We start from the raw sequence: 22,787 nt of genomic DNA, 5'->3' as shown, positions 1-22,787 counted from the left end.
AGACATTAATAGATGGGCGGTATCTGATCACCTGCCAAAAAAGTTTTGGCAGGTGATCAGATACCGCCCATCTATTGCTGTCTATCACGCATCAAGTAGATCATGTGTTTCCGCATAGGTCACCAATGGTGCGATCCATTGGTGGTTCGGACACGCTTAAATTGCAGCCTGGCCAGATAGATTTATCTAAATCTACAATTTTCTGCTGCCTCGCAAGGTTACAATTCTGTTGCTTTAAGGAAGAAGAATAAATGTTCTATGGTAGTGCTTTAACTCCATGTGATAGTACTATCTTGTGTTCAGTCCCCATGTGAAAACCAATTATTATAATTCACCCCTGATTTTACTGAGACATTCTCACGCATGAATGGCCTTAAGTCACACTTGCATACCACTTATTTATTCTTTATTTGTTCTTGTTTATTCCTCTTTTTTCCACTTCCACTTTGACCCTCAAACTACCGCCATTCCACCTGTGGAGCACACGCCCCAGCTTTACCTCCTCTCGTAAACCCGGGTCAAGGTTTTCATCCTTCCTTGTTAAATGAGGAACCTCCCATTTGAACGGTTTTACTGGCAGTCACACACTTCCTGCCGAATTGACCCTAAGCCCAATAGGATGGAAAAGCGGGTGTCGGTAAACAGCAGGTTGTGTTTTGGTGTGTTATTGGGCTGCTTTGCTCCGTGTCCTGGCATGTCTCTGTCCGTTGGATGGTTTGTTAAATAAGCATTCTGTTAGCAAAAACATATTCCTACCTGCATACTCGTTCAACTATTGGCAAGAGCAACTGAGCTGAGCTTGAATGGAGTAAGTGCTAGTAAATGCCCTGCTAAAGTGGAGCTCAACACAGAAAGCTTCTCATCAACAGCATCATCAAATGAAAATGTCCGGACGTCATAGGCAAGAGGGTTCCTGTTTCTCCGTCTTTGCTGCGTTCATGTTTTTCTGGTCAACTCTATTGTTGTGGCGTGAGGTGAAGTCCCCAACCCCCATCCGCACTCTTTCTCTGGGTGGACATGTTCCTCCAAAGTTCCCAGGCTCGGCCCGATGGCAGCGATCCCAGATCGGGGCCTGAGAGGCTCCCACATCGGAGCCTGAGACCGTCTCGTTTCTCAGGAGACGAAACACAAATACAGATTCCAAACAACTTCATCACCAGCCCGGGCTATAGTGGTCTCAGGGTCCCCTCAGCGGCCCACATCGTTCACACCGTCTAAGCAGAGTGATTAGGGAGGGCACAGAGGAGCGACCAGGAACTAGCTGGACAATGAAGGCTTTTGACTCTTTGTAGCTGTCGGCCATGTGGATTAGCATTTGTGTGTTTTGTTTGTGAGACACACACACACACACACACACACACACACACACACACACACACACACACACACACACACACACACACACACACACACACACACACACACACACACACAAAGAAGAATCCCCCCTCTCCCCCAACAAGCCTTTGATTTTCAGTAAGCACTCCTTTGCCCCTTTTATAAATGCCAAACACAACAACCTATTAGCTTGTTGTTAGGTCTGTGTCGAAAACCGGGGCGGAAAAACAAGCAAGCAAGCTCATATATCCATCTTTTCGGACCGTTTTCGATGAGGTCGTTTTCCCAAGTGAACCACGCAGGCGAAGAGGATGCAGATGCCCGGCTTATTCATAGAAGAGACCGAGCGTGCAAAGCTCAAGCTCTTCAGTTATCAGGAGTCACTACAGCTGCACAGTTTTCCGTATGGAGTACATGCATGCTATGTCCCGGTGTTTACATCCGAGACTCAAGCCCATTCCTCATGCAGTGACGCGGCCCTGTAAACACATCCTCCGGCACTGCCCGAGGGTATGGGAACCCCTCGCACCTTCCTCCCCTAAAACCCCTTTGATGTGCCCCCAACCCCACCACCACAACCACCTCCACCACCACCATGTAGCACTCAGCCAGGGTGTGTTATTCCCCTCAAACATGAGAGTGACCATGTACGCACACTGGAGGACTCGCAGTAGGTTGGGGGTTATTAACCAGGCGTGCGTGATTCTGTTTTTCTTTGGTCAGTCTGTGACACGTCTCCCAACATGTGTTTGTTATTGTCCTCTGTAATGGAACAATGTGGCTCTCCAACCCAGAAGAGGCCAGGCTAGGCTTCCACGTAGGAACATCCTGCCCTGCCTTCACTGGCTGATGCACGCGCACATGCAGACACACACCAGCACACAACAGCACTGCACTGTAACACACATCCTCATAGACTCCCACATAGTTCCATTCACTTCGTCTCCAATTTGTCAAGCTCCTTATCAGCCCCGTCGTTCTCCTAGACTTCATTTGTTACATTCTGCCTGCTTATCCCGTTCGTCTGCTCCAGAGAGCTGGGTTTCCGAGCGCTGGGGATGGCGCAGGTGTGCACGTGGTTTAACGTTTGTTTTATTTTAATTTAAACAAAGAAGAGACTCATGTGGTTTAGCAAAGCCACAAAACTAAATTAAAAAAGGAATGAACAAAGGTCTGTGTATTTCAAATATCAGATTGCGGGAGTCTGTGTTGCTGTGGCGGCCTTTTTAATTGTCATCTTGGCCGTTTCTTTGGCAGTCAATCTTTAATAGAAGCTGAATCCAATCTTCCAGGCATTTGTATGAACATGAAGTCACTCTATGTGTTTAGTGTATGACCAAGACCAGCAGGTGCCACAGATGGTCGGATTACGACTGTTTTGAGGCCTCCCAGTTGTCGACAACCGTTAAACAACGACAAGCCCTCCGGCCGTCCCATAACGGACGTGACCTGGAAGAAAATATGAAATTAGTTCTAATATGTGAAAACAATTATCTCTCTCTCTCTCTCTCTCTCTCTCTCTCTCTCTCTCTCTCTCTCTCTCTCTCTCTCTCTCTCTCTCTCTCTCTCTCTCTCTCTCTCTCTCTCTCTCTCTCTCTCTCTCTCTCTCTCTCGTCCAGTCCAAGGTGGGCCAGAGGCAGCAGCGGATGATCAAGAACCGCGAGTCGGCCTCGCTCTCCCGGAAGAAGAAGAAGGAGTACCTGCAGACGCTGGAGGTGCGCCTGAAGATGGCGCTCTCCGAGAACGAGGTGCTCAAAAATGAGAACGGCCACCTCAAGAAACAGCTGGACGGCCTGCTGACCGAGGTGAGGGGACGGAGACAGTGTCTCATGTGGACGGCACACTTCAGTTGACATAGACCGAGGAAGTCCTTTGTTGACAAGCTTGTTCTGCCCTCAATGTGGTTTGCGGTTTGGTTGCTGAAGAATGGGAATCTCCTTTGAGATTGGGAAATCAGATCAAAACCAATCAGGCACGTCTCAGCCTGACTTCACCACACACAATGTGGATAATGCCGTCAGAGACTTTGGCAAGTTACAGAATCCCTGTGGTGAAGGTATTGCAGAAAAAATAAGTTTGCAGAGACATGCATTTGTCAGATTTCTGAGCAATTACGACATTTGGTTCTTAGGACGTCAGCCAAGTATTTTCCACAAGTAGTAGGCTGTCTGATTTGGTGTTGGGGGGAAGGATAGTGCAGTGTTTAGAGGGGTTTCGACCCTCAGCTCTAAAGGAATCAGCTTCAATCCCCAAAGCCAGCTGCCCTCTGATTCGCCAACCCTCCTACCTGCTGCTGTTAATGACATGTTTTAAAATATCCAATATGAATTGACTGTGAGTTGCTTTGGATAAAGGCATCCACTCAATAGCAATCAGCGGACTGTATGCACTGCATCTTGACCCATGGTTTTCCTTGCAGAACACAGTCCTGAAGACCACCGCCCCCAAGAGGAGAGCCGTGTGTCTCATGGTGGTCGTGGTCTTCCTCATGATCAACGTCGGTCCCATGAGGTGAGTGTACCACCGCGGAAACAGAACCCCCACTAAAGTGCGGCAGTTTGTTTTCGGCACTTCCCTTTGTAAGTGCTGGTTTAGTGACTTGCAGTGAGATTAGGTCTCTAATTGCTCCTAAAGTGCTGTACACTTTTAGGGGGAAGTTTCTGTTAGCGTCGAAACAATCCAAAATAATACACTCTTGGGTTTTTTTCCCGTGTGTGTGTGTGTGTGTGTGTGTGTGTGTGTGTGTGTGTGTGTGTGTGTGTGCGTGTGTGTGTGTGTGTGTGCGTGCGTGTGTGTGTGTGGTTCAGCAACGCTGGTGTCGTAACACTCAAAGGGCCCTATCTTGCATCCGGCGCAATTGACTTTCTCACTGGCGCATGTGTCGTTGCTAGTTTGCAACTGGCGCAGAGCGTTCTTTTCCCTCCTGCGCCATGCGTCGGTAAATTAGGGAATGATCTTGCGGCCCAAGGGGCGGTTCGGCAAAAGGAGGAGGCGTGTTCTGGCGCAAACGTTCCCTGGTGCTATTTTGCAGTTTCAGAAATCACTTGCGCCACAAACCAGAAAATACCTTGTTTAAAGTCAGTGGCGCATTGTTCAGATGCTATTTTAAGGGCGCATGCTTAATGTTGCTTGTGCACCTCGCGCATACACTTTGCTCTCATCTACCTAGCCACACATTCTTTGTAAATTATTTGGGAAAGAACAGCTGATACAGCAGTAATAAGTGGTACTTTTAAGTCAATGCATCTGCAAACACCGTACAGCAAACACATATTTTCTTGACACAGACATCGTGTACATGCCCATAACTTTTAGGATTGATGAGTATTTGATCGTGAGAAAACATTGTTTTACCGCGAGTGAGTGTTAAAAAGAATGAATGAATGCGGGTGCGCGTGTGTGTATGTGTAAAAGAATTAATGAATGCGGGCGCGCGTGTATGCGTCCATCTGTTTAAACACACGCAAACTAAACACGTAACGCATAATACAGTCCATGGCAATGTATATTAACGGGGGGACACATGCATATTAGGAACACAAGTCGATGACGATAATGCATACAATACTGATAAGAAACAATGTTTATAATGTATTGCGTATATCATTAAATAGAACCACAGTTACCGCATATCATATGTGTGTTAAGTTTTCTTTGCCGAAATTTATTTGAGGACTCAGTATTTCTGAAGTTGTGGAAGAAAACCTTATTCCATGTGTGAATTAGGCCATATAATTTGGCCATAAACTGAGCCATTTGAAGTTTAAAATTCATGTGCATCTGTCTCATCAGAGACTGCAGACGCGCTGTCAAATTATCAACTCGTCAGATTCAAATGCGCTCATGGCTTTTAAAGTGGATGGGAGCTGGCACTCTCATTGGTTTATTGCACGTTACGCCGAAACCACACCTACGGGTAATCAGGCTACTTCCCTTTTTAGATTTGCGCCGGGCGCAAGAGTAATTTTTGCGCCGGTAAACTACCAACATCGCCATAGAACCGCCCAAAAAGCTACTTGCGCTTGGCACTTCTCACTTGCGTTTCAGACCGTTAAAATAGGGCCCAAAAGGTTATTTTATGATTTTTTTATTCGCTCTAATGATTCTTGCACCCTTGGCGTTGTATCTTCATCGTTGAATGCACTCAAGTAATTCGCCTTGGTCAAAAGCGTCGGCTAAATAAATAAATGCAAGGGTATAGATGTAAAATGTGTTACCTGAGGTCAGTCATGCAGATAAGGTCAGAACTCCGGTGGTGACTTAAGACCCTACGGTGCACTGGATGGGGGGGCCGTAAGGAATTTGGCAATCGTTTCCTTCCATCAGTTGGTTCTTCTTAGTAGTTAAGTGGGTTACATCCTACATCCTCTTTTGGTTTCTCAGCCATCCTCCCTCTCCCTCCGCCTTGTGTCTCTAACCTTAACCTCCGTCTCGCCCTGTGCAGCGTTTTCCAGGGGGGCCCGGGCTCCAAAGCCCAGCATGCCGGCGCCATGCAGTCCAGCGGCAGGCACCTGCTTGGCTTCTCCCCGGAGGCTGAGGCTGGCCCCAAGCCCGGCGAAGGAGGCCCCGCACCGTCGACAGACAGGTACTGCCCCCTGCTCCGCCAAAGCCCCGGCACGTGTGTTGAGTATTTACATGACCAGTCATCGTCGGACCAGGATGCACCTGTGCCTCGCTAAAAGACTGCAACAGCTCATTACTGGGTGCGGGTCAGCGTGTGTGCATGGCTGATGACGGACTGTGTCCTAACGCCTACCTCTTGAGACGAGACTCCACGCCTAGGTTTAGTTTGGGGAGGGGAGTTGGTGGCGGTAGGGGGAGGAGGGGGTTGATTTAGGGCTTTGCTTTTAGGGGTTGATTTAGGGCATGTTTGGCAGGACAGGGCGTTGGGACTGAGGCTGTACATGACACAGGTAACAGTTTATTGTTCTAAAGAGTAATCGATTTTCATGTGTTTTTCCCCCCAACCTCCTGGGACATGGTGGTCCAGTCGACCGGGCTCATTACGAGATTGCTTGAATAACATTCCTGTCTGGTACCTATTCCCCGCCCCACCCCCCTCCATCCCTGTCTGACTTCGATGGGTGCTAGAAAACCCTGTTTTGCACTGTGTGTGAGCCAATGTGTATGAGTATGTTGATCCTTGCGTCTGACTTTCCTCGCCAGTCTGTCAGAATCCTGTGTGTGTGTGGTGTCCCGTTTTAATGCAACCCATGTATGTATGGTATCAGGTTACCTGGTGACATTATGCTAAAATCAGTCAGGAAGGAACACATTAGCTCTGGCAGGGCAAGTTGACAGAGACAAGCGAGTCGCACAAGACAACCTTGGGTGTGTGTGTGTGTGTGTGTCTGTGTGTGTGTGTGTGTGTGTGTGTGTGTGTGTGTGTGTGTGTGTTAACATGAAATCATATATGAGGATTATGAGAGCACTTATGTTCTGACATATTCTGTCTTGCGGACCCAGTTCCAGATCATCGAGTAAGGGATCACTGAGAGAGAGAGAATGGGCCGGTGGGTTCTGCAGGCTGGGGCAGGGTATGGAGATCTCTGGGGAGGAATAAAGCCTGCGGTTTCATTATGAAGAAAGGCCTTCACAGGTGGGCACTGACTGTGGACGGCTTACCTCCTCACCTGGTTCCACATAATGGGGCACTTATACCCTGGCATGACGGCATTACTCAGAGGAATATGCCCAGAAACCAGCCTCAGAAAGATCTATGGCCGAGAGTCACTTAATGTAGTTGAAACTTAGAATTGTATGAAATGCTCATATACAGTATTTTTTAGGACCTACCTTTTTTTTTTTACCTGCTCTGCAATGAAGCATACCCACACTAAGGCCAGACTGGGTGGGGTAGCACACTCTATAGCATGTGTGTATGTTAATGTCCACGGATGCTTTCATGTTGTATGACGAAATCACAGAGCAGCCAAGCATCATTTACATTTTGTCGTTAAGCAGACGCTTTTACCCAAAGAGACTTCCAAGCGAGGCTGGCAACAATCAAACCCACACAATCCCTGTAAGAGCAGCTGTAATAATGTATGCAGTGACGAGTTCAGGATAGCAGTGAGAATAATCGGTGTTGTCCTTGGCCTCTCTGTTCTACTAATACCAGCTCTCTTTAATCCTGCATCTCAAAGGATCTGTCCTGATCTATGTGGAGATAGAAATCAGCCGTTCGGTCTGAAATCGGGCAGTTGATGATCACTTGGCATCCATTCTATCCCAAAGAAGTGTTCAGCCGCTCCCATAGCTGTAGTAGTTGGAGCATAAGCACAAACAAATCCACGAGTGTCCAAATCCATTTTGTGTCAAAACGCCTCTGCGCATCCACTGTTGACTGAGATTTGCCCAGTTGGAATTCTTAATGGTTACGAGCACAGTGCTGGACTTTGGATAATCCTTTAACTATAGTGTGTAGATTTAACATATGTGATGTTCAGTGACTCAATATCTATACATAGATGGATAGCTGGATAACTAAACTCAATGATGTTCAAAAAAAATGTACGCATGTACAAATTATAAATGAGTACATACAAATAAGGAAAAATATCTGTTATCAGACACATTTTCTTGCGCAAGTCGCTGTGCAGATTTCTAGTTCACAACCTTATCGTTTTGCTTGGTATTATAATAACTTATATATTATATTATGTAATTTGGTTATATCTTTATAACCACTCACAGTGCACACACACACACACACATGCTACCAGAGATCATGTACTTTCTCGCCAGCGCATGTCTGCGTTTCCAAACATACGTTGGATCATTCACTTGGCCGTCGGGCTCATGGCAGTCACCCAAGAATGTTGTTCTTTCAACAGAGGCCTAATTGTCCCCACATTGGGGATCCGTGTGTTCCTCCAGGGTGGGTCGGTCGGTCGCATTAACCCCACTCCCCACGGGAGCCTCACCTACGCTCAAACATGAGCTGCCATCGGGGCTCCCAGGTTCCCCCGTTTGGTGTTCAAAGCATTCCCCCCAACATGTGGAACCTGTTGCAATTTTTTTTGCTTTTAATCTTTGTTTTTGGGAAACACTGTTATTTGATATTTGGACGTTCTTTTCATCATTCTTAGCCTCGATCATGTTTCCCTGTTTTCAGTTGTTCTACGTTGGTTCCAGCTAGGAGTTTCGTTACAAGGGTGTCTGACTCCCAGCTAAAAGATTCTGTGTTTGAACCCTAATGTCCTCCAGGCCTTTCTGAGAATGATTACCTCCTTAGCTGATTAATATGTATATCAGTTTTACAGTGTGTTGCCTTTAATAAATGTCTGATGTGATTGTCTACTCAATAGTAAATCACTTCCTCTGTCTTCTTTCCTTGTTCTGATTGGTTCCCAGGTTCGAGGACAAGGCCCTGATGGTGGTCAAGGACCCCTCTTTCCTCAGGACGGCACCTGCCTGCCAGCCTCCTGTCAACAGGACCAAGTGCATGAAGTACGCCCCCCTCCAATATTTCAGTTGTATCCCGGACCAAAGTGCCAGTTCTGCTTAGAATTCCTAAATCACTTGGACTTTAATACTGTCTCTCTTCTCAACTTATTGGTGAGCAGGTTGGTCAATGAGCTGAGGGGATGGGTCCATCGCCACGAGGTGGAGCAGACCAAGTCCAGGCGCTTGAGTAACAGCCAGCAGAAACCCACACGGACGATCCTGGTGAGTGGGAGAACCGCGACGCTCCGGATAATCAGTGCGGTTATGGTATTTCCGAAGACATTCCATTTGTCTCTGTTGAACCGTTTGCACAACGTAAAGTCACCGAGGCGACGGAATTTTAGGGGATTCAATCGAAATTGTGTAATTTAAAAGCGTGAGTCGGGACTAGCTGTAGGAATACAAGGTCAGTGGTTTGGTTATTAAATTAAACTTCAACCTCAATAAGGGCAGAAAACATGAGAACAGAAAACAACAAAGTCTGTTCTTGGGATGTTCTCAGAAGAGATGATTTTTGCTACTTAGCTCGTACCATCGGAACCCCACATGCGATGTCTGGACCGCAGATGAGTTCAACTCGGGGGCCAGACCCCGTTCACTAGTAGCCCCAGCATAAAATCAATGTTAAAAGTGTCACATACATGTATTTATATGCAGACAATACGGTTCTTGTATATTCTATTTTCCACACTTGTCTACAGAGCAGTACATGTCAATCAAGAACTCAGATTATCGTTACCCAAACAGCAGTTGAGTCAACGTTCCGATTTGTCCGTACACGCCAATGCCTAGCGTAAACCGGTTTTCCAACAGGAGCTCCTTCCCTTCGCCTTTTCCCACCACCTGTTTTCCCTTCTTCTTCCCTTTCCCGTTATTCCTGCCGTTTTAATCTGACAGCCCTGAGAGAGAGAACATACTGTCGGAGGAGAAGTGTAGAATAGTGCCGCCCTCTCCCCCTTCTTCTTTTCCATCACCTCCTCTTGCTTTTGTCTTGAATATCCACCAAATCCGCCAATGTCAACAGTGGTGCATAACGTCATTCTCGGGCTCTTCTTCAATCATCAATGGATGGAATATTTACCATTTGTAAGCCACTGGTTTTCCCATCTGCTTTGGACCTGTTTACCCCCAGAATATCCAGTCGGGCCAAACATCTCTCGATTATTAAGGATCTTTTTGTTCTTCTTTCAATGTTCAACACATGTGTTCTTGCAAGGTCAGCGTTCATTGTTTTCTGATTGTTTCATTGTCGACCGCTAAAAGCTTTGTTTCAAACTCTTTGACTACAATTTAGGGGGGATTTATTTAGCTCTGGGGTTGCATTCCTTACACTGGAGACATGATGGTCTACTTTATTTTTCATACTAGATTGTTGGAGTCCTTGATGTCTTTATGTTTTCTCTCTTTCTCGTTCTCTTCTCTTCTCTAAAAGAAAACGAACAAGGACGAGGACGCCAACCAGATAGTGACGGTGCGTTACACTGAAAACGCAGCGGAAAAGTGAGTAGAAGCACGGGTGACACGTCTACATTATCTTCATAGAAAATGAAGTGGCCGAATTGAGGCCCTGCCCTTTTTTCCAAATAGTGGGAGAGGCCATCTTGTAGGGGAATGGTTTGGGGGTGCTGCAATGTGGCTACCTAGGCAACCAGTAGTTGTGGGGTGTGGATTTTGGCCTCACTTTTGGTGGCTCAAACGTTTTTATTAAGAAACTGGACAACATGAAAACGAGCTAGGCTAGTTTTTGTAAGCATTAAAAGGATCGATTTACATAAATTCATGATGAAACTGAAATCCCAATAGGCTTTCAGTGTTTTTGCTGGGGAACTTTGTTGTTTTGGTAGCAGGTCTTTATCCACTACGGTCAATTGTATATTTCCTTGCCAATAGTCAGATAGAAAACTATGCGTCAACGACGTAAAACCCCAACCAAGCGTTTTGTAGCTCCAGCGGGACGCGGCGTTGACCCAACCGCCGGTGTTGTTGTTGCCCAGCCTCTGCCTCATTCTTCCCTCCTTTCCCACTGTGTAACTCATGGGCCGCTCGCTGAGTCATTGATGGAGTTGGGCCGCGTTTTCCCCAATTCCCACCGCCTGCTAAAACAACAGGACTGGCTTTAGAGGAGCCGACAGTAACGAGAGGAATGCATCTTGGGATCCATCTGAGATGCATATCTTCCTTTTTGGGTCCCTTTTGGTACATGCGTCTTCTTTGATGCACAGACTTCCGATTTTCATGCAGGTATAATTAGGTTTAGTCGTTTTTGCCAGATGCTATCTTCCAAAGTGACTTGAGGCTCAGAACAAACAAAGCACAATGCAATTGGGAGCAACTTTAAAATGGTGCTGCGTAACCAAGTGTCTATAAATCAAGTCGCTCAGGGATCGGGAACAGCGGTGAGGTATTTTCTCTGAGAAGCGGCAACACAGTGCATTCCAGACCTAAATGAGAGCTTAGTGCAACCAGTGTCAGTCTGAAGATACCATCTTTTATGCAACTTATTTCAGGGTCCTACTGCTGTTCTCCCCACAGGAACTCTGGCAGTGAGCTACAGGTGTACTACGCCCCGCACCGCGCCTACAGCGACTTCTTCGACGAGATCAACCGGCGAGGAGACACCTTCTACGTGGTGTCGTTCCGCAGGGTGAGCACTTCCATCCGTCCTCCTCCCTGACACCACGCCAATGCGGTCTGGCCTACTGTTTTGTCTACGCCAATAAAAGGCCCGACGCATGAAAGAAGGAACCATCCTTTGATATTTTGAAGTGTGTGTGTGTGTGTGTGTGTGTGTGTGTGTGTGTGTGTGTGTGTGTGTGCGTGTGTGTGTGGCGCTTTTTCGATCATCTTCTGAAAGTAGCTTATTGCGGTTTAATTGAAACCATAGGATGCATACAGCTGTCATCCATTAGGGCGGATAAACACTTGAATAATTAACGCTAAGGAGCCATGAAAATATCCAACGGTGTATGCGTGTGCCGAGGCGGTTTACTGAAGGGCTGCGGTCATGGCGTTTTACGACTGAAGGGCGGGTAAAGGCGGGTAAAGAGAGGAAAGGCACTTTGGCAGGAGCGGGAGACTGCCAGAGATTAGCCTGAAAGCGTCACTGCCTTGCATCATCACATCATCGAGATACGATGGCATCCTCAGAAAAAACGGTTTCAAGTCAGCTCACGAGTGTAACGACGGAGATATAAATGTACTGTAGATGCACAAAAATGAACCCTAAACAACACACACAAACAGACAGACAGACACACAAACAGAACCACACACACACCAACAGAGTCACACACACACACACACACACACACACACACACACGCCTGTGTCTGTTGACGACATTCGACAGTCTGTTATTATGGTTACCAATCACCTCACTGAGGGGGAACACAAAGTCAAAGGCCCCAGACATAAGCAGAGACTTGGCCCCGGGGACACGCGTTCAGCCCCGGCGTCTGAATCCGGAGCAATACTTTGATTAGAGGCGGAAAAAAGGGGGAAATACTGCTATTGTTTGTCCGTGTGCAGGTCCAGCGGTGTGGCCCACTTTTTCCACTGCTTTCATCGCCCTTTTTCCATCAGTGAAACAATGCTTTTTAAATGTCAACCAATGAGCGGATGTAGTTCATGTTGTTTTCTTTATCGATTGCTTGGTCGCTGTGTTCATTTTCTCCTGCTTGCCTGTTAATGTTATGCGCTTGGTGTATGGCTATTTCTAATGGCCACACAGCATTGGCTTGGTTTATCAGCAGTTAAATCACATTATATTTGTAATTATTCACATTGAGTCATTTTGGGAGAGGATTCAGGTATCATTCTCAAAATATGTGCAAGGAGAAAAAGCATGATTCAGTTGGCAGCATCACAATGTTAATCTGACGCATTAAAAGGTGCAACTCTGGCTCGAGCAACGCTTTTAAGGCTTTTCATCTGGGTTTCACAGTGCCACAACAAAGCATATTGACCTGATCTATGACATGTCCAAGTACACAGGATTATCTTCCTGTTCCCTACTGACCCTGTTCTGTTTCAGTATTTGCAGGGCTTATGTTGTTTTTGCCAGTGGATTTGCCTGTTTTTGGTTTCCCCAGGTTTCTAGGGTGTGTGGGGAGGGCTTTCTGTATCCGTTCCAGGATCAGTGTCATGTTTTTGAAATTGGTCATCGATTAAAAAAAGAAAAGAAAACACTTGTGCCAGACTTGTGCACCACCCATGTTGAGAATCCAAAGGCTGGGTTAACAGTGGCCTTTGGGTGCCCTTGCATAGAGGGGTAATGTCTGCCTTGCTGAGGTGGATCATAAGTAGGTTGTGTATGGGGCGCTGCAGCTGTAGTGAGTAACTCATAACTCAAGCCAGAGTTATCCTCAGCAGGGGAAATAAATACTAGAATTTAAAGGAAATTTAATTTTGTACAGGTCACTGAGTTTCTTGTTTCTTCTCTTTGATTCTTGTGTCACCTAGTGAATTCTATAATACAAGCACGTTTTAGTGAGCTGTGGCATAGGATTTTCATCCAATGAGGTTTCAGAGCGGTTGTCATGGTAGCCGGTAGGGCTGTCCCCTGAAAGTCGATGATTCGAATCATTGTTAAGTATTTTAAGCACATGGGCTACCATACATAGCCACTAGGAAGTAGGATCGAACACATAAGCTGCCCACACATAGCCACTAGGAAGTAGGATCGAACAAATAAGCCGTAATTACCATACATAGCCACTAGGAAGTAGGATCGAACCCATAAGCTGTAATTACTATACAAAGCCACAAGGGGGGCAGGACCCGACATATAAGCTGCAATAACTATTCCAGCCACAGATGGCAGCACCTTTAGACAGGTGAGGAGGGCGGAGCCAATACGACACATAGGCCAAGCCTACTCGGTATTAAAGCAGGGCCTGGAGCCAACGAGATCGGGAAACATCCGGCAGTCCATACTAGGGAGTTAGATACAGAGGCCTGCTGTTTGTCGCTCACACGCGTGTCCATACAATTCCCCTCCTTTTGCTTCATAGTTACCATACCGAAATACTTTAACAAATAAAGTGAGTTAAAAGCGATCAGGATTGGACTACTTTCTCCAAGAACGCGTCGTCATCAGTCGGGAAACCCCGCAGTCGACTCAGAGAATCTGAGTCGACTGCGGTGTTTCCCGCTGTCTTCCTTTATTTATTTATTTTTATTTTATTTTATTTATTTTTTCGTCAGTGAGTGATGTGCATTAATAGCTCTAATGATAGTAATAAAGAGCAGCTTTATTTAGACACTGTCCATGTCACTGTGGCGACTGATTCATTGTAACTTTGTTTGACAGAATCTCGCAGAGGGAAGCGGCTGTCTCCCCTTACATTATTGCTACATTTTCTCTAGGAGCGCAGTCAGTGTGGCGACACAGCGCTGTGTATTCTTTCGGGCTCCATAAATGCAATTAGATCGTGAACACGGGGCTCATATTGTGGATTATCCACTAGCCTATACATGAGCCCTGTGTTCATTATCGGACCGTATTATGGGCAGGAGCTTAATTAAAACCCGACAGGAATAAGTTGGCTACAATTCCGACGTGTTTGATTGACAGAAAACTGTTCAGGTGAGAACGTAATGAGCGCAACGCGCAAGCTTATATAAAAGGCCTATAGCCTACCAAAACAGTGTTAATAGAAAGAAAACTCATTTTCTAAACCTCCAAAAGACCTTCCCCGCACGGCCGCCGAATAGTCGAATCTCTGGACTGAAAAGGCAGATCTGATTCGACTCAGAAAATTCCGAGTCGGGGACAGCCCTAGTAGCCGGAGCGGACTGTGTCAGCTGGTCAAAGCTGCAGGCGCCTGATGAAGCACAGTGTCCACGTCTGTAGTTACAATTCCAGGGAACTATTCCATATCAGGTGGATACTTGTTTGGAAAGTATTTCACAGATGGATTCTTTAAAGAACGCATGCTTTCTCTGTAATATCTCTCTCTCTCTCGTTGAGACTCAATCGCCAAAATAAATATGTTGTGGATAAGATTAGATTGTTTTTATGGTCTATTTCTGGAAATAAGGCCTCACAGAACATAATTAGTACAACACAATAAAACATCCAGGCATTTCCGTGGTTAAAGTCCAGTCAAAAGGCAGATCTCAGAGCCTCAGCGTACGGTTCAGAGTACAGTATACTGAGACGGTTCTATGGCCACTTCAGAGCCGAACATCAGACGCCTGCTCCTTGGATACGCTGGGGGAGAATCAAAAGTGTCGCCGTGTAATCGATTGTGTAAAGTTAGCTGGGGCCTTTGGTTCGGGGGATCTTCGGGGGATTTCGGGGGCATCTGTGTTTGTGTGTGGGGGGGGGGATTTCTGGAAGAGCCGTGCCCACATTTGTTTGCACGCTGGCATTTGTTCGCACCGCAAGCTCTCAGAGCGGCTGTCATCATGACACACAGACCCTGTCATTGACCCTCTCTCTCTCTCTCTCTCTCTCTGATTCACCAATCACAAGGCAGCTGTTCACTCAGATTCCAGGGGACTTTGATTCACTGCGTTTGTAGTTATAGGCTCAAGGTAAACGACCACAGCTTGTAAATCGAGTTGTTCACCACAGCCCCAAGATGAAGATATCCCAATTATAGCGTTTCTCTTTGCAACTTCAAACATTTGAAACCAGGCAAGAGAAAGAAATACTCAGATGGGAGCGTTTGATTTCAAGGAAACATTACAGAAACTAGTTTGATCCTCATGGCTTTCATGAAAAAGATCCCCTTAGGCTGTGACCTTTTTGAATTGACCACTGTATGATATATTATCATCTAGGTGTCGAACAATCTCCACGTACCTACTCGTACCTACAAGCCATTCAATAAGTTGTTCCAACGCGTACACACCACAATGAACAACAACCTGAGATGCATAAACAATGCTTCAATGGGCCTCTGTCTCCTTTTGTTTGCAGGACCATCTCCTGCTTCCTGCCACCAGCCACAACAAGGGCAGGCGGCCCAAGATGTCTCTGGTGCTGCCCGCCATGAACATAAATGGTAAGCGTTGTTCTGCAGGACTCGGGAGAGGCAGCCTGCGAGGCACCTAGCACCAGATGAGGGCCGTTCTGGGAGCGCTTTCCACAATACCTCTTGCTGGAAATATGCACTATTAGGTGCCCCGAAAACATTTAGAAAGAAAGAGTTGGTTTGGCCCACTTTGCATCTCCTGGTCTATCCAGTGTTGTTTTTATGCCTGAGTTTATGGGTCCAATCTCCGAGTTTGTTTAAGTTCAGTTTGACCCGTTTTTCCTTTTCTCTATACAAGCAGGGGAATTCTTCCCCCCTACTCCTTGGCATCCCATTTAATTTGCCATCATTATTGAAAAACTAATATAAAGTTTACAACATTGCACACAATATACAAAGGCGTCCAGTAACATAGAATAACACGAAGCATGGAAACACCAATTTAGTGGCCGGTTGTTTAACTGGGTAGTTCCCAGGTTCGCAGCTCCTCGTGGAAATTTGGAGGCAGGATTGAGATATTTTGTCCAGGGAAAAAACAGGGATGTTGTGAAATACAAACAAATAATACCCAAGTAATGTTGTTTTATCGAGTATACCGTAGGCAATCCCACGAGCCCGTTGCAAAACATGAGCTTGACTCATGCCCGCTCACCTATTGTCCCTCTGTGACAGTGGTTCCTTTTGAAAAACGTTATCACAACCATCACGGACGAATGAGACAGATGGTTAGATTCGACATCGTATCTAAAAAATCTTGCTCACGAGTATGTGGCCCAGGGAGGGTTCAAAGCCAAAACATTTGGGCTGCAAATCGAAGTGAACTAGCAAACAGCTTCTCCTGACCATAGACCACGAAGAAGATTGAAGATTTTGGGTGTGCTTGGAGCCCTTTGACCGTTTTGTAAGTTACTCCCTGCAGTGGGGGTCTGTGTTTGCTATGGCAACACATGGAAATGCAATTGGGTCATTATTTCCGTGTCGCAATTTATCTGAATAATAGACTGAGGAGGCGTTAAGACAAACAATCATTACACTATTACAATTCCCCTTCATTATGCTGAATATATATTTATATATATATATGTTTTGTTCAATAAGAAGCGCAATGAACTCATTTAAAAGAGGAGGGAGGAGGAGGACAGGGCTCGAGTGCGGCCGTTGTGCGCTAGCGGCTGTAATGATAAGACTGTTGTTCTTGGCTGCTGAGCCGTTACTGTTATCACTGATCGTCTTGTCTTGTCTTGTCTTGGATTCAATCCTGTTTTTCCTGAAGCCAGCCGGGACGGCCGTTAGTGAGTCAGGGTAATACGAGCCTCATGCTCAGCAGGGAAAACAGGGCCGTTGGGAAATGTTGTTTTTTGTGTGTTTGACTTCTTTTTTTTTTTTCTGGGGTTTGAGCGAGTTGCTTTCCCAGATGAAGATTGATGAAGGTAAACATTGTTCTTGGTGGGTCTGGTCAGCAGAGAGTCGCCTCGGGCAGTTCCTGTCCCAGATGACCCGATGAGGTGGCTCAACGCGGAGACTTCCTTCCATCCTTTCTCGCGCCCCAATGTCAAACAGATTATAGAGAAAGCGAACTCTGAACAACATGGTCGAAACCAGGAGAAAGAGAGAAATAAAACATTATTCCTATTATCGTGGATGTGCGCAGAATCAAGAACGTTTCCTTGCTCCGAAGCATATGTTCTTAGCTAGTCGCCCGAGATTAGCTTTTAGCATCAATCGTAGATGTTGCGTTGGCTTCCCCTTGTAGTGAGACCCGCATCTGGCTCTAAGAGCCGTTTAAAAGCCCAGAACTAACATGAGCCGACAGCACACAAGGTCTTCTCTTTATTAGGTCAGGACTGATGCCGGCTCTGTGGAGGCACACGACAGACATGGTCTTCGTCAAGGACGTATGGCTCTGTGTGTTCCCCAGATGACACGCAGCCTCCGCAGAAGGCAGCGCTACATTCATGTCCTCTTTTGTTTGAAACTCCAGAGTGATTAAGTGCGACTGTTAACTGTACATCTTTTGCAAGGCAAAGTCCTTGTTTTTTGCCCTCCACCTCATCTTCCACCACCTCCTCTCCCCCCCCTTTCAACTGCGTGATTGCTGCACAGCAAAAGATAATTCTTTCCAGCTTCCTCCTTCTCTCTAGGAGGAATTCCTCCCCCCTTCCTCCCCTCCCTCCCTCTCTCCCTCCCTGCCTCCCAGTCACTAAATAGCTTTCATCTGGAGTAGGAGGTGGATATGGGCCTCGCTATGGGAGCAATTGTTTGGCGCGTCCCGGTCAATAAGCCAACGAAGGAGATGTGATCTTTGATGCCGGTGGTAGGCTGACTGCACTTCCACACTTCAGAGGTTTTTATTTACAAGTCAGTTGACTCTGACCTGTTAGATTCGCTCTCACATTAATCTCCAGTGAACACAGGCGCCATGACTTTAACGTGTGTTTGTTTAAGGCGGTTGTCCGGTTTTTTTACACGTAGTTTGTCGACCCATTTGGAGATGGAGTTAGAAGTGGTGTAGGGGCTAGGGTGCTTGAGATACTGGGTTATGTCCCCAATGTCCACACACTAACCTGTAGACACTGGAAGGGTGCTTTCACATTTATAGTTGGGTTGACTTGGTCCAAACCAGTTGGTTACAATATTGTACTTTCACCCCTGCCTCAGTCTGTGTTCCCACTGCGATATTCAAAAGAGGACCAACGTGTGTAAACGCTGTGCATTGGCAAACAGAATCATAATCTGGTGCGAAGGCTCCCCTACTCTCTTGGGGGCGACAAAAGTATACATGTTTAAAAGTAAAGTCATCTTGATGAAGTATGTGGGATTGCGGCAGGCCATGCCATGATGAATCCTGTGTTGATACACGTATGATGTTTTCTGTTTTCTTTAACTGCAATCATGTGCACTGTAGCTCAGCATCCGTAAATAGTTCAAGGTTAAGGAACCAAAGTGCTGAAGAACCTGGAACAGAAGGGCGACAGATTTGTGTGTTCTCTTAACCGGCCAGGGACCCTTCGTTCAAAGGCTGCCTATTTGTTAAGCGCTGCACGTTCGTAAAGTGTGTTTGCTGTACTTTCGAAATCCGTGGTCAAGTTTAACTTGAGACAAAGCCATGTCTACAGTGCCACATTGAAAGATTGTCTCAGCGGATAAATGAAGATGAGGAAGATTATAGCGGTTTGAATCCCCTGAGGGAAATTCCAAGGAGAAACATGATTAATTTGGTCGGTTAAGTGGGCCTAATAGGCACCCAATTAGATCAAAACTTCATTCCATTGACTCGAATGGCCTCTGGGGATCTGGACTCTGTGTGATAATTCATCCTGATCCATCTCCTCTATTGATCAAACCAGAGTTGGCCTATCGCGTGTCCTTTTAAAGACGCCCTCCTGTCAGGCATAAGGGGGATTAATCACATCGAGCTCGCCTGCTGTCACCGGGAAACCAGGGGCAGCGAGCCCTATGGAACAACTCCAGGTGACGCATGTGAACGGTACCAGGAGAGAGTCCCTGGTACTGGGTGGGAGGAGCCGCTGTGTGCGTGGGTGTGTCGGCTGCACTAGCATAATGCCCTCTTAAGCTGCCGGTGGGATGGAATTGAAATAATTAGACTCATGTGACCAGTTTGAATAACACCAAGAGAATGCTTTTCCGCCCAGCATTTGCTACCGTCAGTATCATCAGGAATAATTTGTGTCTTGCATTAGCCTAGGTTAATCTTCTTGAAATGAGGATATTAAAGCAGTAAAACCCTTGTGTCCCCTTAATTTTTTCGACCAACAAAATACCATGATGAATCATGATGCCCCAGCCCTATACCCCTGGTGTTCTCATTACTGCAAGGCACTCCACTCTAGCAGAGCATCCCCGGCCTGGGACTAGATTGCGTGACTCTCAACCCTCTGTGAGGCATTACAAATGGATCTGCAATGAAACCGCCATCACAAAACGTCCTCACTATCGTCTTGCTACACTCGGAGGGAGTCATATCTGGCGGTATGCAGCATTTGCAATATTATCCTGATATTAGACAATGGAAATGTTTCCACCAGAAGAAATCAGCCTTCATTAAATGGCCAGGATCTGATGCCTGCATGCATGCACGCACGCACGCACACATGCACATGCACACACACGCACACACACGCAGGCACATGCACACGCAGGCAGAGGCACACATATACACATGCATGCACACACACACACACACGCTCATCTCCGAAGTATGGAAAGCAGCTGATGTCCTTGACAGGTGTCTCTGGAACAAATGGAGCCCTGCCGAATTTAAACCGTATACACGGCTTTTAAAGCCATTTAGCCATCTTTCCAGGTTATATGACACTGTTCCCAACCGAGGGAATGTTATTGTAAAGCTCTTACCAACTGGCCTTTTCTCTCTGCCTTAGCTTTTAGATGAGTGGTCGCGTGATGGAGAATGTCAGGGGGAGAGACTGCTAAGTGCAAGTTGAAAGTGAACCTAAATAAGACAGCCGCACAGATATCCTTGAGTTCGTCGGACAACAGGCTTTTATGATTAGCTGTTGCGTCCATGGACTAAGATGTTGAGTTCCTGCAGGGCAGGGTGAAATCAAACCAGGCTGTGCTCATGGCCCACTGTGGACCACACCAAAAGTCTAGAGTTTGTCTTGAGAATACAACACTGTTGCAATGTTGCCGTCCCCTAAGAGTAATGGCTTGTTGCGCAAGACCTTTAGGGTTCAAATGTGTTTCTTGTATTTTCTGTTTTTCTTTCCCCTCATCTGCAGTGGTTGAATCTTTTTATTTATGTTTTGAATAAAAAAGCAAGTATGAATGCAATCTGGGATTGTCAGATGCAAGGAAATAGACGTACACTTAAGACGTTTTCCTCTCAACTGTATTCCTTGTGTAGGCAGCTCTTCTCAAAATGATGCCCATAGGTGAGGATGCATGGTACAATATGGTATTCTCTGGTTCTCATTCCTTGGATCTTCTACCGCTGGGCTTAAAAATATGCTTTCATAAATGTAGCCACTAATACAAATGTGTTGATGGTTTTCTGCCCCACATTTTCTTCAATGTTTGTGAGACTGTGAGCGAGACGGAGAGAGAGAGAGACGGAGAGCGAGAGAGGGACTGAGAGCGAGAGAGAGACGGAGAGCGAGAGAGAGACGGAGAGTGAGACAGGGACTGAGAGACTACAAGACTTATTCCCCCCCGTGTTGGATACTGAGCTCTAACGGCGCGACTCCTCTGCCGTCTCCCCCCCCTCCAGAGAGCGTCATCAAGGACCAGGACGCGTTCGAGGTGATGATGCAGATTGACTGTGAGGTCACCGACACGCGCATCCTCCACGTGCGCTCCTCCACCATCCCGCCGCTGCTGCGGGTCAACAACACCGACACGCTGTACCAGACCCCGCCCTCGGACCGCCCCGGGGAGGTCCCGCCCCCCGTCGGGGTGCTGATGGGCTCGGCCTGAGCGTCACCACAGTCCCCTCTCCCCACGCCCCCCCGCCCCCCGACACCACTCGTACCCGGACCACCCTGACACACTGACCGCCGCAAATGTTTGAAGCGTTTCTTATTTAGATTGAAATAGTTTTTTGTAAGGGGGGGGGCTGTGGGTTAGGAGGAAGATGTTTTAAACCTCATGGACACGATTGGGCTGGATTGCAATTTCTCCACTGTGAATTTTGACATTGGAAGGTAGTGTATATATATCTCGTATATATAAAATATAGGAGTGTAGTTGTGGTCATTGGAAGCTGGTCCAGAGGGTTGGAGGTGAGGGTGCCAGATGCTCAGCCCTGCCCCAGAGTGAATATTTCCTGTGCGGCAACAAAAGACTTCCCCCGGTGGCCCCAGACGCTCCGCGCTAAGGGTAATTGCTCAACGGCAGGGGGCAGATTATTGAACCCTGCGTAACCCCGCCACTGAAAGGCTGCTGTAACAGAGCAGCGGTGCATTTGAAATGTATCCCTTTGTTATGGCTGTACATTTCTGGCAGCAGAACACAACCTTTTGTGAGCAAAGGTTTTTATTAGTTGTTTTTAAGAGATCCAATCTCACCAGGTTGATTAGAAACCAATCTGCAATAAGACATGTCTATTCATTACCATTTTTAGATAATCAGGACCTGCGTTTCGGTCGCCATTGGATTAAATCAAACCTGTTTAAACTTCTGGGTTTCTAGCAAATGCACGTCATTTCTCCTGCACTCATTCATTTACATTTACATTTAGGTTATTTAGCAGACGCTTTTATCCAAAGCGAAACAATGAGAGTGAAACAATATATCGCTGTCGGTACAGTAAAGAACCGACAGCGATTCATTCGCCTATTGCACTGTCTTTGCCCTGCTTCGAACTTTTTTGTCTTTCTTGGTTCCTAAATGCTAAAGCGAAGAACTATACTGTATCTTCTCACGTCTACAAAACCTTCGACTATAAGGCCATGCACTCAGGAAGCTGAATATTCATGAAAGCTAAGTGTCCAATATATAATTGTTTTGTAACTTTTGTTATGTGTTTAATATGCTTTGGATTGTGTTTTATGAATAGTTTCTGTTCTATGTTTTGCACCGTGCTGCACGCAGACTTCTATATATATATATATATATATATATATATATATATATATATATATATATATATATATATATATATATATATATATATATATGTATATATATATATGTGTATATATGTATATATGTGTATGTATTTATTTTCCACTGATTGTCGATAAATATGATTGTGTGCAAATTCCGTAAGTAGGACAGAGAATAGTCTTTGCATACCTATTGAATTTTGGATTCAAACCATATTTGAATGACAGTTGGGACGTCTCTTTCGAGGGATAAGCTTTGTGTTTTTAATTTGATTGCATCGTATATTGTCCCATTTTTTTCCTATTGATCTATCTTGTTATTTTGCTCATAATTCTGGACCTTTATGGATAAGGGCAAGGGCGTAGGAACCGGGGGGGACGGAGGGGACGTGTCCCCTCCAATATCGTAGAGGCGCCTTTGTCCCACCTAAAA

The 22,787-nt window shown here is 46.2% G+C and overlaps 1 protein-coding gene across 1 annotated transcript in view; it reads left to right on the top strand.

Annotated features, from left to right (window-relative positions):
- The window catches only part of atf6 (activating transcription factor 6), a 37,483-nt gene extending 15,073 nt beyond the window's left edge, over positions 1-22,410 (top strand). Inside the window, exons 8-16 of the mRNA XM_079739913.1 lie at positions 2,958-3,143; positions 3,758-3,849; positions 5,783-5,923; positions 8,695-8,790; positions 8,907-9,009; positions 10,220-10,287; positions 11,320-11,431; positions 15,716-15,800; positions 21,019-22,410. Coding sequence (XP_079596039.1) covers positions 2,958-3,143; positions 3,758-3,849; positions 5,783-5,923; positions 8,695-8,790; positions 8,907-9,009; positions 10,220-10,287; positions 11,320-11,431; positions 15,716-15,800; positions 21,019-21,224 — 1,089 coding nt within the window. The 3' untranslated portion in view covers positions 21,225-22,410. The remainder of the gene's footprint in view (positions 1-2,957; positions 3,144-3,757; positions 3,850-5,782; positions 5,924-8,694; positions 8,791-8,906; positions 9,010-10,219; positions 10,288-11,319; positions 11,432-15,715; positions 15,801-21,018) is intronic.
- The last annotated feature ends 377 nt before the right edge of the window (positions 22,411-22,787 follow it).

Source organism: Pollachius pollachius (genome assembly GCF_949987615.1).
Source record: "Pollachius pollachius genome assembly, chromosome: 7".
In the NCBI taxonomy this organism is placed as follows: Eukaryota; Metazoa; Chordata; class Actinopteri; order Gadiformes; family Gadidae; genus Pollachius; species Pollachius pollachius.
This window is presented reverse-complemented; position numbering and strand designations above follow the sequence as displayed.